The sequence below is a fragment of the Pezoporus wallicus genome, unplaced genomic scaffold (genome assembly GCF_028554395.1).
Source record: "Pezoporus wallicus isolate ANWC-B61680 ecotype Strahan unplaced genomic scaffold, APGP_CSIRO_Pwel_v1 contig_2908, whole genome shotgun sequence".
In the NCBI taxonomy this organism is placed as follows: Eukaryota; Metazoa; Chordata; class Aves; order Psittaciformes; family Psittacidae; genus Pezoporus; species Pezoporus wallicus.
In genome coordinates this window covers 6,524,979-6,542,336 of record NW_026642179.1, presented here as the reverse complement: position 1 = coordinate 6,542,336, position 17,358 = coordinate 6,524,979, and the positions used below count along the sequence as shown (strand labels likewise).

The 17,358-nt window shown below is 39.4% G+C and overlaps 1 protein-coding gene across 6 annotated transcripts in view; it reads right to left on the bottom strand.

Annotated features, from left to right (window-relative positions):
• The window catches only part of FGD4 (FYVE, RhoGEF and PH domain containing 4), a 109,354-nt gene that overhangs the window by 49,213 nt on the left and 42,783 nt on the right, over nt 1–17,358 (bottom strand). For 2 of the 6 annotated variants that reach the window (XM_057427913.1, XM_057427914.1), the window contains exon 1: nt 3,690–3,975. The exons of 2 other annotated variants lie outside the window; for them this stretch is intronic. In XM_057427913.1, coding sequence (XP_057283896.1) covers nt 3,690–3,705 — 16 coding nt within the window. In that variant the 5' untranslated portion in view covers nt 3,706–3,975. Of the gene's footprint in view, nt 1–3,689; nt 3,976–14,500; nt 14,628–16,234; nt 16,579–17,358 lie in introns of those variants that run through there. 2 more of the 6 variants (XM_057427916.1, XM_057427917.1) reach the window with 2 other exon arrangements.

Sequence of the window (17,358 nt, the reverse complement as noted above, 5' to 3'; positions counted from 1 at the left end):
ATAAAGAACCCAAAGCTGGACACTTTGCAAGAATTCAAGTGCTTCCTGCTTTTGACCTGGTTGGGGGGAAAAAAAAAAAAAAAGAAAGAAAGGAAAAAGAACAGCCCCAAAGAGCCTGATTTAAGTACATTTAAGGCCTTTCTGTGAAATCGTTCAAGGAACCTTCTTGTCCAGTCTTGTTTAAGTCTACCAGCTTTTATATCTTGTCCATAAGACACAAGAAAGTATCATCGTTTCACACTAACTCATCAGTTCATTATCATCTTTATGGAAGGAAAGCAAATACAAGTTGTCTGGAATCCAAATGGGGAAAAATCTTAGCCCTAAATTGTCAGAGATGACCACATTTCAGGAAGAAAAAAAAATGTATAATAGCTAGAGGTTTGTGCAACACATCTGAAGGATGTGCAACATTTCACTTCACAGACATTGTGAAAATGAAAGCAATTGAAGGCCCCAGGATAGGAAAAAAAAAAAGACTGCTGAAACCCAAACCACAGCTACCCCAGAGTGAGACAGCCGCCCACCAAGAGAAGAAAGTTTTGTACCCTCCATGGAGTTCTGTTCTGTGTGAGTGAGTTGAACTGGCTTGTGGATGAGACCAAAAGTCTGGGAAAGCCCCAGTAAGGGACTGGGCAACCTTTTGGCAGCAAATGCCCACTGGATCACTCAAGCAGTTCACAGAACTGCAGCCCAACAAAATGTTGCTGGCTTCTATGCAGTATTTACTGTTTTCCTTACAGCTTCAGGTTTTGGCATCAGAAGAAAGAGAATAAAAATATTCATTAAAAGAGGCGGATGCCTTGCATGTTGGGAAGAAAGTTTTCCAAAACAGCAAATAAAATCTATGAAATTACTCCTAAAACATAATATTTGTTTAAGGCTAAACATTTCATTTCTTTTATAATACAATGTTTGGATATATTCCAGTCCCTCTCTACCTTACATGACTGAACCCAGCTGTTACCTCCCCTTTTCTTTCTTTTTCTCTTTCTTTTTTTCTCTCTTTCTCTCTTTCTTTCTTTTTGTTAAATGTCAGGTCATGATTGTAAGGGATTTTTCACAAGCAACCAAATACCCTCACAGAGTGTTAAATATTTTATGGCAAGCTAAAGGAAATATTGTGTTTCCTGACTACCTATCCTCCTCAAGGTCATTGCCTGTCAAACTGTAAGGAACACAAAAGCACTAAATTTCCAAACTCCTAGTGTTCAAAGAATTTCATTCTTTTGTTTTGTAATAACTATAAACCCAGGGCAGTGGGGGAGAGATGGGGATGAGGAGCATTCCGTAACTGTTTTCAATTTTTAGTAAAGACTCAACAAATTCACTGGGTTTGTAAGCACTGATATAAACCATTAGACTGTCTGTTTATATAGCACCTACCATGCAAAAGACTAACATAAGACTTGGACTGCTGCAGTCACAAAACAAAGCCTAGTGATAGTACTAATGAAAACACTTAAGTCTCTGTTGGATCACAAGACTTCTGGGTCACAGTATCATTAAACCTCTCAAAATGGCATTGCTTGAAATCAGTTTCTCCAGTGATGCTTTCCACCTGCAAGGAATATTACTACAAAAAAAAAAAAAAAAAAAATAATTAAAATTCTAGAGTTCCAGTCTTCAAAAAATATCAAGGCTCTTTTCTACATGTTTTCCATATTTGTTACAGACCTTCAGTACTTTGGAAAACTGCTATGCTCAGACACCTGGACACACTCTCAATCACACATTGTGATAGCAGTGATTAAAATGCCATGCGAATTTATACTTTCCAATAGGCACCGTCCCTTCAGGAGCGCTATTCCCCTCTTACCCAGTCCCCAGCAGTCTGCACTGGAAGGATTTCCTTCTGTTTTGGACTCATGGCAGCCAGTGCTTCAGTAAGCAACTCTCTACTTTTCTCACATACTATTTAGGAGTGTCCAGCGATATTTGTTAGCTCCATTTCAAATCAACACAGACTGGAACTACTTACTGTCACCTTTTCTAAGCCTACTGTCTGTATATCCATAGGTCTCCTAAAGTCTCCTAAAACATTCTGAGAAGGTGACATTAGGAGATACCTATATGCTATTCCACAGACTGGTAGAATCTCACCTCTTCTTACCCTTCAAGCCAAGTATTTGTGCCATAGTCTACTCCTGTATTAACTGCTTTCATACAGCTTCTAACTGGAGTCTGGGAAATATACTGACTGGAAAATAACATGACAGTGTAACCTATGTCACCTTAAAGCACATACAAATATATTTGTACTTTACATATTTGATCTCAAAAAAACCCAAAGATCACACCTTCACCAATATATTTAGCATTCAGAATGCACCATTATATATAAGTATACTGTAGACCTCTGCAAACTGAAATAATGCAAAGCAGGCCAAAGGGCAAGAGGGAAGATGAGTTGTAATACCAAAAATAGTACCACATTTAGCTTCCTGAAAATTCATGGGAGTTTGATGTTACATTTACAGGAAAAGAATATGTATTACAGATCCTAGAAAAGAGCTCTTAAGAGCTAGATCAATGAAAAAAAGTTTCCCACATCCACATGTGATTCAGGATACAGCAAAATGGTACATAAAAAGTGGGAAGAAAAGCAAAATCCCTATCCTTCTGGTTGATTATCAAAAGCTAAGGGGAAGGGCAATTTCAAACTTGATCATAAAAAAGATAAGAAGCCAAAAGAACTATTTTAAAACAAGTATCCTTTGTACCCAAGAAAAAAATCAGGTGCTCACAAGTACTAAGGTCAGGAGAGCTGAGGTAGAGCTATTTGCATGGATCTGCTCCAAATTTCTCTAGCAAATCTCTCACACTCACTCAGCCAGTGACTCTCTTCCCTCTTATTAGTCCCAGAGAGCTTTCCAGAGGAAGTCCATCATTCTGAATCTAAGCCTTCCATAGGTCTGTTTCAATCACTTCTCAGTGGAAAACTTAATTCAGAGTATTTACTATTGTATACTAATCTGTCCAGGATGGGTAAGTCTTAGCTTAATTTACCCAAGTTGAACTTTTCTCAGAACTAAAAAATATGCTCAAGTAAAACAGTACTTTTAACAGTATTCTTAAAAAGCCAGTTACAAGGATATTTCTAATGGCAAAAATCCAAATCTTTCACTGGATGGTGCAATAAAAGAAAACATTCTTTAATTCTGGAAGCTAATTCTGTACATTAAACGTAGTGTCAGCATCAGTTAAATGGATTATTGCAACAATAAAGCTGACTGTAAGTCAGAAGTGTGCACCCACTTCCTAAAACTATGAGAGATGTAAGTCTTAGGGGCAATGCTTACTTCTGTCAGTGTCCTAGAGAAACCTTGCAGCTACAAACAGCTCAATAAGCCAGGAAAAGAGAACACTTATAAACAACACAAAACTGATTTGCTTTTAAGAAAGTCTCAATTTGGTGAAAGCAGCGGCAAAACAAGCCAAAAGTAGTAGAGTTCTCGGTGGAGCAGATGTATCAGGCAAGCAGCTCAAGAGACTTCAAGCTAATTTACTGAGAATAGGAGGAAAAAAGCACCACAGCATTGCAGCTGTATTGCATCACAAAGCAGCTGGATGTTCACAGATTTATTTGCTTCAGACTAAAAAGTTTAACTCTTGGGGGCTCTGGACACAAACATCCCCCAGGTTTTGAAGAGATTAAGGTTTAACAGAAGCATCCCATTCAATCTTACCTGTTTCAGAAGTCATTGTTTATAAATATAATCCAGTACCACTGCCCGAGGAATTGATTTCACAATGGTGATAACCCTATGACAGGCTCACGTATGTCCTATTTACAACACCTCTAAGTTGCCAGACAGGACTTCTCACCAGATGTTCAGTATATGCCGACAGTTTACATGCTGAGTCTTTCACTTACTCTATGTTCCTCCTCTTTGAAGGAAAGCCTGTTTTGAGAGGAAAAACATAACCATGCAAACCAGTCCGCTTAGAGAAATGACTGAAGTCTGTTCACTATTAAAGAGGAAAAACAAAGAAATCTGCTTACGTAACCTACAAACTGCTGGAGAAAGGAGGAGGAGGAGGGACTACTGTAAGTTGTTTTGTCTAATGCCTCTGCTGCTATGAAAGTTTTGTCACTATTGAAATCAAACCAGTATCAAGGTTAAAGGACAAGTTAGTAAATTTCTCTAGTTGGTACTTTGTTCTATTCTGCCTTTGTACTGCACATTGCTCTAAATTTTTCTCACTGCATAATCTCTACTTAAATTTTTGCCTAGAATTAAGTAAATACGTGACACAGGATACCGGAGCAGTTATCAAAAAAGTCTACGTTAAAGAACTGCCATGATAACATTAGCAAATTTGATAAAGATTAAAATTCACTAGAATAATTTAAAATCTATTTTTGAATGGCATAAACTACGTATTGTACTCCAGGGTAGAAAACAGAGCTATTAGAGTGAATTCTGAACTGTGAAAATGCACATTTTTGAGAAGATTAACTGAAAAGAAAAATTACCGCAAGTAACTTTCTTTCACTGTTCACAGCTCTCACACCACGTGATCCCCGGCTCGCATGCTTTCATCCCAGCAGGAGAAAGAAATCCAGCCCTGTCAGTTCGGATAATATGAATCAGAATGTAGCAGCCAGCTTGTCATTCACTGCAGCTGAGGTCATTTTCAACCCCTGCATTGGTCCAAACCACAGCTCCCTACAGCCCTTTCCACCACCGGCCATGCGTGGTCCTCATATTCAAAGCTATGTAGAAGCACAGCACTGCAGAGCTGCTTTGAAGTACAAGTACCAAGGGTTACAGGGAACACACTTGCAAAACAATCCTTTGTTACGAATATCTGTTTTTCACTGAGCAGACAGCCCTCTGGAATAGGGCAGCTAATGACTTCCTTTCTACTACAGATGTTGAACAGAAATGGTATTGCCAAAAACAGTAAAAACAACTATTTTCCTCCAGTTATTTCAACACTTTGCTGTGTTTTTCTTCTTGAGATGAGCAGATGCAAGTTTTACACATATGGATTTGAGATCTAAATGGAACCCATTTTTTAGCCTGTTGACCAAGATTTGCACATGCTATTTTTTTGAGTATTTATTTTTAAACTGCTGGGCTAGGAAGTTGCATTTCCCCATCCTTGATACTCTTAGCGAGTAATCCCAGTCTCCTTAAAGATGCACACAGATTTCATTCACCGAGCTCATCAACACATCATTAAAACAAAAAATAACAGTAGCTGAGTAACAAGACTAAGAACTCCATGTATAGATTATATTTCTATTTTAACTTCATCCCCCCAGAACTCAAAGCTTGCCCCCTGCTTGGGCTTCCACGTGAAGTACATCTACAACAACATCTGTCTCCAGAAAAGGCTTTGCAGAGAAGACAGATTTTCTGTTCAGTTTCTCACATTTGAAACAAACCACTTTCCCCATCAGCCTGATCTGTCCGTCTGCCAGCCTTTCTTCAGCCTGGTGTGTACTCTTCCTAGTCCAGGAAAACCACTAATAATGCCCTTTACACAAATACATGACAAATTTTAAATTCAGATGAGATCAGTAAGTTTTCAATTTTCATAAACACAACACAGTAGGTTGGAAAACTAGGACAAATGGCTACAAAAGCGCACAGGAAGGAATTCTTTCAGATAAGCAGCTACAGAAATGCTAGTTATTGATCATTTTAAGAGAAGAGAAGGGATCACACAAGGAGAAGTAGGGGCTGGACGGGAAATCTAGTCTCCCTTCTGGGGAAATGTATACAGTAACTGTTACGAACTTTCTAACGAGGCATGTGGGAGGGATGACATCTGCACCTACCAGACTCAGCTTTCCATCCACTGCTGCCAGAGGCAGGGCAGAGAATAAGCAAGATGTCAGTTCTGACCAGCCCCAAAAGGTTTGGGGAGGCAACCCCCTGGCTTGCAACAGCCCATGGAGAGTAATGACAGCTCTGCTACCACTCAAGGAGAGAGAGGGGAATTTGCACACATGAAAAACTATGGACTTTATCTCATTTCCAAAGGAACAACACTGAAGCAGGTAAAAAGAGGTCAAAGTCCATCTTTAAAACACATGGTTAATTCCTCCTCCTTTTTAAAAAAAAAAAAAAGATAAAAGATTGTTTTCTCTCTATTTGATTAGCCAGCAGGTAAGTGGATTTGAGAGAGATTAAATCTGCTAAAATGCGGACATCTCATTAACCTATTCCCCTGGCTTCACACGAGTTTCACACTCAACTGTTTATTGTAAGAGCAGAAATATGCAAACTGCACAATGCATGTATAATATATAACTATAACTATATATAACTAGACTATATTGACAAATATTAGTCAAAAACTCATTGACAAGAGGTGCAGCTATGTCTTACCTGTCACCAGCACATGCCTATGGACTTTAAAGAAAAGTTTATTTAAAAATAGACTTAGTTTTAATACATTTCCTAAAAAGCAGATGAAGAGGCATTGATACTAGTTAAATAAAACTTCCATTAGTGAGTAACTAAAATCACACTACTAAGATCAGTAGTTACTGTCATTTAATATGAATAAAATAACTACACATACTAAAACCAGCATGTCTTTAGTCCAGAGACTTGCACAGCAGACTAGTTTTATGAACTTAACTTAAATCAAAATTATTGGGTCACACATGACTTCGTCACTTCCATAATTGAAAGTTTTTTACAGCCATCTCATAATAAATATATAGCACTTGCTTTGTTTTCCACCTCCAAGCACTTTTCAAACTAAGTATCATTCTCTTTCTCTCAGTGCCTCCCATATTTTGCAGATAAGGGGACTTAAATATGTACCTGACTCATTTGAATATTTTTAATGTGATGAAGATGGAGTTAAGAAGGAAGTCATGTGAGTACTATTAGGAAACCTGGAAAGCATTACTAAGTATTACAGAGCTCCATGGGCAGCATGCCACACTGACACACGCCCCCAAAACCAAACTAGCTCATGTGACAATGAATCACAGCCCAGCATTCAGTAGGACTGTCTTTAGCTGGCTCCTCCTTAGTGCAGACTCACTTCAGGCACAAAGTCTTTGAAGAGGTTTACTGGGATGCTGCATAAGGACATGGTATGAAGTTTCTTCAAGCTAGTGAAAGACAATGATTTTTGCCCCATCCAAGGGACCACTAATACTGACTGTTCATGATCAGTAACATATCCCCCTGGCACAGAACGTAGCATAAGCACATCTGTGCTTATAAGTTCAATATATTGGTGCTCCACACTGAAAGTATCCTCCAACATTTTTTTCCCTGTAAAAGATCTTAAGACATCTCAATGAGTCCAAGAGAGACATAAAACCACAACAACTAAAAAGGCACCTTTCACAGGGCTCCCATAAAGTAGGTGTTGTTTACTCGTGCTGCTTTCTACCCCTCTTCCTTCTTTACACCCCAGTAGTTCAAAAGCACAGTAGTTAGGGCCTGAGCAAAAATGAAAGCATCCTTTGTCCTTATCCCAAAGTAGTTTGAGGTGTTATTAAAAGTCTTGCTCAGAAAACCAACAGTGGCGTGCAGAGGGGTTCAGCTTGGCTCACAACAATTCTTAGGGCAATGTGATTAGCTATTGAGACACCACACCCCCTTGTCCCAAAGTGACCCCCACTTGTGTCAAACCTTCTGTGTTCTGCCCTTCTCATGATTCTTGGGAAAGTCTAAAATCAGTAACAAATGATTTTGTGCAGAAGGATGAATGGATAAAAACAGTACCTTTACAAAAATAAAAATCCAAACACACAACTCGCTAAATACTGAAATTTTGAACAGATACTTCCGTAACAATGAAATAAAACCCCAAAATCTGAAAATTCACTTTGGGGTGCAAGCAGGCACACAAAACAAAGGACACCTCTGGAACTGCAGACACGCAAAAATATACAATGGTCTAGGTCAAAATCTGTGAGAAAGCTGCACTGCCCCAGGCACGTGAAACAGGAACTGACCATCTGCACTTCCTACCTGTACCTGTTTGCTCTACCGAAACAATGACTATCCTCTACTCTCTTTTTGAGCGTTGTGCAAGAACTCAAGAAAGGCCTACCATGTGGTTTTCTGTAGCTTAAAGTATTTCCCATACTTAAAAATAATCCAGGAATCTGTGGTTCCCTTTTCAATTAATCTTCTCTGGCAAAGAAAGACTGGCAATTGTTAAAGGATTTTTTGGTTTTAGATGTGGGAAGTGGTCAAAGACTTTGCTTCTATCAACTGGGGTTGATTTGCCAATTCTCCTGTTTAAAAGAATGGCTTAACAGTTCACTCTTTCTTATATCTCCTTTATATACATATAGATCTGAATACATATATATATAAAATTATACATAAAAAATATAAAACTGAGCAAAAGCTTCATGTTATGATTTAGGCAAGAGAAAATTACTATTTATAGTGCTATCTATTCTATTACACTAACAGTTAGCAAACAAATACAAAGAGAAGACCCTCTGATCCTGTAGCTCTGCCTTTTGTGATACCGTCTTCATTGTTTTCTCCTTCCCATGCTTTCCCCCTTGAGGAGGCCGCTTTTTCAGGCCTCCCGCCTCTGCTGCAGCTGCTGCCTCTTCCCCAGTGGCAGTATTACCTCTGACTGTGACATTCCTGCTTGCCACTGCACTCTCTTGCCAGACAGGACATACATCTAAACCAGCAGACCCCGACAGTGCTAGGTCAGGAGTCCAGCTCTGGTGCCCACACCGGTTAAGGACCCTGTTGTAGCTGTTACCACAGAAATCCATACCTTTCTTAAAGGAAGGGTGGAGAAAAAGGGAAAGGAAAAAGCTTGTTACCTACCCTGACAGTGTTGTGCCACCCATCTTTATTCCCCTTCACAGATTAAATGCATCACTTATTTAACACCTTTGCAAGAACATCTTAAGAGCACAGACTCATTTTCCAGTTAATTTATATTTTGGTCAAACACATACAGCACACACACATATACCCCAAAAAAACTCCACAACTGAAGCCAAGACGATCACCACACAGTATTTTCCTTACGTTCAGCAGTACAGCAAAAACCTGAACATATAACTTGAAAATTACTCCTGCTACATTAGAAATCCAAACAGAACAAAGACTCACAAGTGAAATAGGTCAGAGTGCATGACCATGATTTTGCTTTCATATAAGAAACAAGATTGGGCAGTGGTAGATATTAAAAGTTAAGTACAAATTATTCTTGATTTGACTTCATAAACAACAACATGGAAGATTCACAATAAGCGCCAGGGTGGACTACATGAGTACACCACACGCTCTAGACAAGAGCATGCAAACCATAGTCAGGGGAAAAAAATATAAGACTCAACCAAATAAATAAATGAATTCAAATATCCTGCTTTCTAAAAAGAAGCAGTAGCAAGTTTTTGTGTAACCTACACAAACCTACAGTAACTTACAACAGAAGGCAACAAACACACAGTCCCCACAGCTCCGGCATCAGATTCAGGGATCACCCATGTCAGAAGATGCATTTGTGCAACCGTATTCTACCAGCTACTGGAAAACCTACGTCACCATGAATTTGTTGAGTCTTTTCCTGACTTTGTCCTGTTAGGGCCAATTTAGTCTAGTACTTACAGGATAGTCAGGAAATTGGGACAGTCATTACTAGCCTTTTTCCAGTCCCTCCAGCCTTGTGTATTTCAAGCACCCAGAGAAAAGTGATAAAAAGGAATTCCTCAAATCAATTTATTTCAAAAAAAAGAAAGGCAGCAATATAGACAGTGGTGACAAGTAAGAGAATATAGAAAGTTATTTCAGCTTTTGGTGCCATAAGAGTGCAAGATCAGAGACAGCTATGACTCTGTTTTACGTAATAAAGGTGTGTGGATGGTTAAACACAGCCTTCACAAAGACGACATCAGAACTAATGAAACTATAATTTCCTCTAAATTATTGCTATCCATACCCCAGACCTCATCAGCCAGACAGTAATAGCTTTTCATCATTTATTTTAACACAAAAGCAATCAATAGGCTTTTTCCCACAGTCCTTTTACTGCTATCTATGAACTCTGAAAACCTAGAATCAGAGATGCCAGCTATAAAGCAGACACAGTCAAGTTTCATTTTTGTCTTTCCTATTGAAATAGATTCTACAATGCCACCCAATTTTGCGATAAACCGGATTAAAGTGGTTTCAATGACCTACAAAGAAAATCTTTATCTGTCAAAACATGACAAATAGACTACAGTATCAAAGAACTGTAAGCAGATCACATCGGATTGAGTGGCTTTTCCCTCTCATCATGACTGTGTCCTGTGCATTGTTTTGCACTGAAAATGTGTAGTATCAGATTACAGGAATATCACACTTCTGTTAGTTTTGTGGATCATTCACACAAGCTGAGGACATTCCACAGAAGACACATACGTACACAAAAAACCCCAATTCAGTTACCAACTGAAGTTTTACTCCTGAGTTAAGCAGCAAGCAAAAAAGCATTCTACATTTTTCAGTTTTTCAACAATAAGAAAATTTTGGAATATTCTCAGTCAAACCAGAGAAACACCAGCCAATAACACAAGTAACATCAGCAGTAAGACAAGTCTGGAAGGTCTAACACAATTGTTCAGAAAGACTGTATTTTACAATCAATAAAATCAGCTTTATAAACACATGCACACATACACAAAATTTGCAAGCAGTAATTATTCTGTTATTGCAGAAACCAGGCCACAGCTTGCAGAACAAGTGGTAAAATATGGTACAATTGGTGGGCAAGATGCTTTAACTACAGCGTTCTAGACTTGTTTTTTAAAAAGAGCACTTACCCAGAATAACAGAACACAAGCAGAGGGGTGCAGCACTGCTGACTTTAGTAAGGGTTATATTAGACATTAGCAGTTGCATTTCAACTCTCAAGTAAAGCTCTAATTCTATTTTATTTTGGCTTATAGCAGCTATCTTTTAAGATTTGCTTGTAGCAGCTTCCACAGTTCAAACTGACTTACATACAGAAATCTTTACAAGCCAAGGGACTAAAACACTTGGAAGTTGCATTATAGTCCTTAAGCAGGTGTCCAAGTCAAAATACTAACATAAGGCTCAAAGCAATGGTATGAACAAGAGCTACTGAAGAGAACAAACATCGGTATTAGTCATGGAAACTACCCTGGCACATAGACCTGCCAGAGAACTATTACAGCTGTAAAGAAAAGTGGCACAGGATCTTTAAAGAAAGGCAGCAGGTAATCTTATATTAGCCTATGAATCATTTCAATATTTCAGGGAGCTTAACAATACTCAATCATGTTGAATGCAAGTAAAATTAGCATCAAATTATTTATTCTAGTTAATAGATCTCAGTCTTAATGTAACTGCTGCAAGCATGATATGGGAAGCCATCAAAGTATTTGGAATTACAGAAAAGACACTTCATGTTTTCATTCATCTTCCTGAGCATCTGTGACCTCCTTAAGAAAGGGAAGAGAAAACAAAACAGAACAAAACTACTTGTGTAGGAAATGGAGCAGGGCTGTAGAAGCAGACAAGAGATGCTGTGACTGCGAAAAGATACTAGGAAGAAAAATTTCAAGTCGTGCCCTGCAGGAATAACTCATTACAGAATCAACTTGTTCTTTCAAGTAATATTACAAACTCTTGAGCTAATTTTCCCTCTACTACTCAAACAACAGCTATCTTTAACACCACTCCAGGGAATACACCACACCACCCATGGTGCTACTCAGTGCCCGCAAAAAAAAACAACACCTTAACTGCATAAGAGACTGGAATTCAGGTCTTCTGAAGCTTCAATCCCCACTTTACGAGCCTTTGGTTAAAAAGCTTGCATAGTACTTTGTTTCAATCTTAGGTATCAAACTGAAACCAGTTATTCAGAACTATAGCGACAACACTACTTTATTGGGCAGATGAACATAGATATTTTTTTCCTCATCTCCAATAAGTGCTGCTATAAGTGGAAGTGGAACAGACAAATTGAAACACTGTTTAATACCAGGTTTAGTTGCATCTATATGAACTTCATGAAGGTAAAGTGCTTCTGCAATGGTGGGAAAACCACAGTATCAAAGTACAGTCCAAAGGATACACAAGTCAGTAGATGTCTACAGATAGTCAAGGACAAGCATAAAAAAACCTGCAACGAAGCACCCACCAAAGATCAGCAGTTGCAAGGGCACTTATACTAGCCACCTGCCAGGACTAGCAGACTATTCTTTCGTCTGATTCAAAATCTGGCTGCTTTGGGTTCCCTTTCCCCTGAAGCACTGGAGACTGGTTGTGGCTCTTGAGTCCAGGTAAGCATCATGCTACTAGTAGAGTTCGTTTGTCATTTGCCTGCTTAAGTGTCCTGCTAAGAGGAATGACTTCAATGCAATGACTTCAGTCTTTCTTGCTCAGTTTCTGAAGCATAATTTCTGAAGCCACATTTGGTTTTGGTCATTTATTACAGTTAAATGTTTTGTTTAAAGTTTGCTTCTCATAGCCAATAACAATCTGTGATTCGCAGTGTACCAGAAAAGTCTGCTGAACATCTCAATGAGATGAAAGTTACACGGCGGCTTGTGACTGAGGGCTTAGGGATAAAAACCACACAAAACCCCCTCAGTGACCAAATGGCTCCTTCCAGTCCCAAGCTAAACATTTCCAAATATACCCAAGTACTCACTTTGCTCAGATACTCATCAGAAAGTAAACGGTTCCCATATCTCTATCAGTCCAAGTATTTTTTTACTTAAAATGAACAGCTAAGTATTACATATAGTAAGGGCAACTGGATGAACTGGGGAAAAAATACAAAAAAAAACAACCTCAACAACTTAGAAATAACTCCACTTCAAGCTATTCTGTTGCTGGCATACAGTCATCTATCCTTGCCCTGTTCTTCCCCCAGCTGTGAACAAGGATTACCTAGAAGGAGTGTTTTCTGAAATCATTTGCAGAAAAGCTCTGAGTCTTCAGGTTCTTCAACTAGACACCTCAACTCGAAAGGACAAAAGTACTTCAGTACTAATGCAAGCATCTCTGGAAAATGCTTAGAAAACCTGCCACAATTCATAGGTTTGTCATCAATCTACAGATTGCCAGTCTCTCACATTTAATTACTCATAGTCTCACTGCAGCAGTTCAGAATGGTGAATTGCTTCAGAGCAAATTCAACAAATTTGACATTTTCTAAGAGGTAGTACAGCAGTTTCTAGCATCGTGAACAAAAGTGTTAATGCCTGCATTTTATCCCCACCCATACAAAGCATAAAAGACACAAGCAATTTTACATTACTAAGGCCCAGTGAACAGACCAGCAGCAGCAGTGCCTGTGTCAGCAGGTTTATCCTCCCACATCCAGCGCCCCGAGGACTCCATTATTTCATGGATGCTGCAAAGAGAACAGTTTGTAAACAGGCACCCGGACTTTGCGAACAGTTGGCCCTTCAGAGAGAGCTGCAGGCATTAACCTTGAAATAGCCATGCTGCCGCAAGGAGAAAGTACAGAGCCTGGGCTTGCTTGTTTGTTTTAATGTTCAGAATACGTAAGTAAACAGCAGTAAAAAAGTGTATTGAAAATTAATCATATTTAAAAACTCTGCCAAGTAGCAGCCTGAATACAATGTATAAATAAGTCCAAGTCATGTCAAACAGCATTCCACAGTCATGTGTCAAGTCAAAAGCAGAAAGACTTGTCTGTTTGAAGAAAACAATTGTGATCATTTATATGTGAGCTAGCTTCCTATAAATTCATTCACGATTTTACCATTTAATGGCAAGTTTTCTGAAAGCTTAGTATGTACAGACATTATAAACAAGGTTACCATAAGCCTACTCTACATTAGCTTGTATTTCTAGACACTACTTAGTTGGGAGTTCATTCAAAATGTCTTTTTTTGCTAAAACGATGTACCTAAATTGAACTGTATCTCTTAAAAAAACCCCACAAGTCACTACTCAGTATGACCCCTCACCTCTGCTGGCTCCCAAAGCTTGCATTTTTGAATAAATCTCCTTCAAGAGAGCGTGTAGCAGATTACACTGACCCTCATTTGTTTGCATTAAGCATAAGCACCAGAGCCACTTGTAATAATCTACCAAAGATTAAAAAAAAAGTCTGTTAGAAAAATAATCATTGATTTCAAACAGACATCACAGTTCCTCTGTTACATGGAAATGTGATGTCTACATGAAAGGCCAGATGCTCAAATGGATTAAAGAATGACTAGCCTTTAAATCCTGCATCCGTAAATCAACACTGACCTAGTGACCTGAAGTAAAATTTAATAAGGAAAAAAAAAAAGTATTCAACAACCACATATAGATCATTCAAGAAGGAAACTAAAAAAAAATAAAATAGTTTGCTCAAGACTATTTGGACATTTACACAGTGCTCTCCAGCGAATATACTAAGCTGGAGAATGCCAAATGTAAAGTCCCCTATTTATCCTTGAAACTGGCTTAGCAAAGTCACTGGAAAAGCAAGCTTCTCAGGACACCACCAGCTAGCAATCAGGAGAAATCACCTCTGGAAGGAATATACAAGCCATTACCTTTATGTCAATATGATTGTTGCTGTCTGTGAAGACTTGTCAATGGGCCAGTAATTCATGTCCACAGCAACAGCAAATTCTTCAGGTAACATCTGCTTTACTAAAAAGAGACCAGGAAACAGAAACACATTCCATACTAATTACAGAATAACCTTGGCATGGTTGCCCTTCCCTCCAGCAAGGTTCAGCGCAGCATCTGAAAGGTGAAAGTCTAATCTCTTTTTAAGCACAAAAGCCAATCGGCCTCCTGCACTCTTTTTAACAATGCAACTACAGACCTGAAACTTGCACACGTGAACAAGTCCACTGCAGCCCATTAAAACCAAGTTTTGCATGAATCACCCACTCGAATGGCAACACAATACTTAAATTCTGGAGAAAAAAAGGGGTTAAAAAACCCAATCCTTTTAATTACAAGATGATGCATCTTTCATTAAGAGTGCTCAAACAGTTCCACCAATGTGCAAGTCTGAAAGGACTTCGGGCACATATACCAGTCTCCCAAAGCACAAGAAGAGCCCATACACCACAAACAGTTAAAATACTGAAAGAAATAAAAACACCACCTCAACCTCCCCCACACACACTTGTGCTCTGCACCAAGCCTTGGAAAGCGTCTCATAGGTTAAAACTTTATCCTAGTCAAATATGTTGTAATTGTGACTTATTAACTCCATTGGTAACTTTCTTCCCAGACTCCAAAGCACTGGCATTTTCAGTGCATAAAAACAGAGGGCAGGTCTGTGGATTTAAAACTGACAGAGTTTCAATTAAAGGCCTCTAGTAGTGTCCTCCTCTGTACCAAATAAAAATGGCAGTCCTGGCAAGAGGGATGCAGCATAAAAGCTTTATTTGAAAAGGGAAAGCCCATACATGACAAAAAATATCTGCTGAAGTAATATTTTGTCTATTTGGGGTACAAAGAGACCCCTCGTCAAGTGCACACAAACATTCAGTATGCATTTACTATGAAAAACATGTAATACTCCCCCAGCCCCTACAGCACAACAAATAATCTCTTTTATAGGACACAAAAGCCTTACAAGCATGCATTGCTAATTTTATTTTCTCTTCTCAATGAAGTCCTGCCATTAAAAACCAGTCACAATATTTGCACAATATCCTGAAAACTCATGTGAAGTCTCCGTACAATTAAGCTCCATAAGAGAAAGTCCAAAATGTTTGGTCAGTTGGTGAGTTGGAAAGAGGGGCAGAGGGTGGTAAGAAGAGTGGAAAACTGGCTCCTGCATTCCGCCTCCCTTATCACTGCCTTCTCTGAGCAAACTGCAAAAAACACCCTAAACATCCATTGTATCGCCAGCACCGTTTGAACATTTCCCCCTTCTCTCACCCTACATGCCAGTACGAAAAACAAACACATATCACATACAAAAAGAAATCACTCAGACAAAAAGCAATCAGAGTGAAAAGGCATATAAATCAAACAGATTTGGCAGCGAACAGCATTTCAGAAAGACAAGAGATACGAATTGCTCCATTTGTGTCAGCTTGCCCAGTTATTGTTCTGACTTACTACTTTAACGACCCCAAATTAAACTGCTTGAACTGAAACAGACAAACAACGATCTTTAAAACACAATTACACACACACACACACACACATACACACCCTCTGAACAATGAGCATGATTTCAGTGGTGCTACCATCCTTAAATCAAAAAGCCACTGCACCAATTAAAAATTACATGCATACATAATGAATTTAGGACTGACCTTGCAAAAAGCTTACTCCTCTTGGCTAAAAAAACATTAATAGTTTTGGTAAAATCCTTTTATGTGCTTCTCCAGCTAGCTAATTCCAGCCTTCCATTAACGCACTCCATTGCAGATAACTGCCGTCAGCACACGCTCCCCTGCTTTTGCTGGTTCCCAACCCAGCAAGGATAATCACATTCCAGCAGGGAGTGAACAGATGGCAGCCTCCATGGTAACCAGTCCTCCCCAGCTAGTGGTAGCACTGGGAGACTCCCGGGGACTGGGCAACAAGCACTCTTTGTGCTTCAGCCTCGTAAAGCCTCAGTGAAGGGAGAGCCAGCTCCTAGTGCTCACTGGGCATGCCTAGCAGGTGCCTTGCCTTCGCCAGCAGGCAAAACACCTTAACAAAAGCTTGCAACCAGGTTTAACCTTGAAGCTGCCTAGTCCCACGTCACACGGGGGAAAGACGCACGCTAAGATGGAGGTGAAGCTAGTGAGAGTTTTCATTTACTGTTATAACGGGGGGGGGGGGGGGGGAGCCAGAAAAATTAGTTGAGGCTTGTTTTCCCCCTGACAAAATCATTTTCTGAAGGCAGGCTTATTTCACCTGTATGGGTTTAATTTCAGCACGATGGGAACGTTTGCTGCCTGATCTGTACCCCCTAGATCTTGAAATTGCTCCCCTCAAGAACACTGTAATCTCCCAACGCAGCTTCTCTTTAACAACTACATAAAACCTTGGTTTTGGTTTTAGGGCTTCTGCCAGCTTATCTGCTCCACATCTGCTGAGACCAACGCTGATTCAGCAGCAGGCAAAACCACCCTGTCTCTGCTGCATGACCAGGCTGCCAGGGGGGTGTGTCTGGAAAAACCTTTTTTTTTTTTTGCTTCAAAGCTGTGCCTGAAACTACTGCTGTCACTGGGCCAGATCCTGCACAGCCACACACCTACACCAGTGGTGTGCAGCAAAATTCCCACCAGCATTATCTGGAGGGGAAAAGGAAGTGGTTTTTCAAGACCGAGTGATAATGATCTTGTCTGCAAACCAAAAGGAGCTTTGAAATAACACATTAAAGCTTTAAATACTGTCGAGTTAGTTGCACAGGACCAGATCTCATAAATACTTAAGGCTCGAAACACTG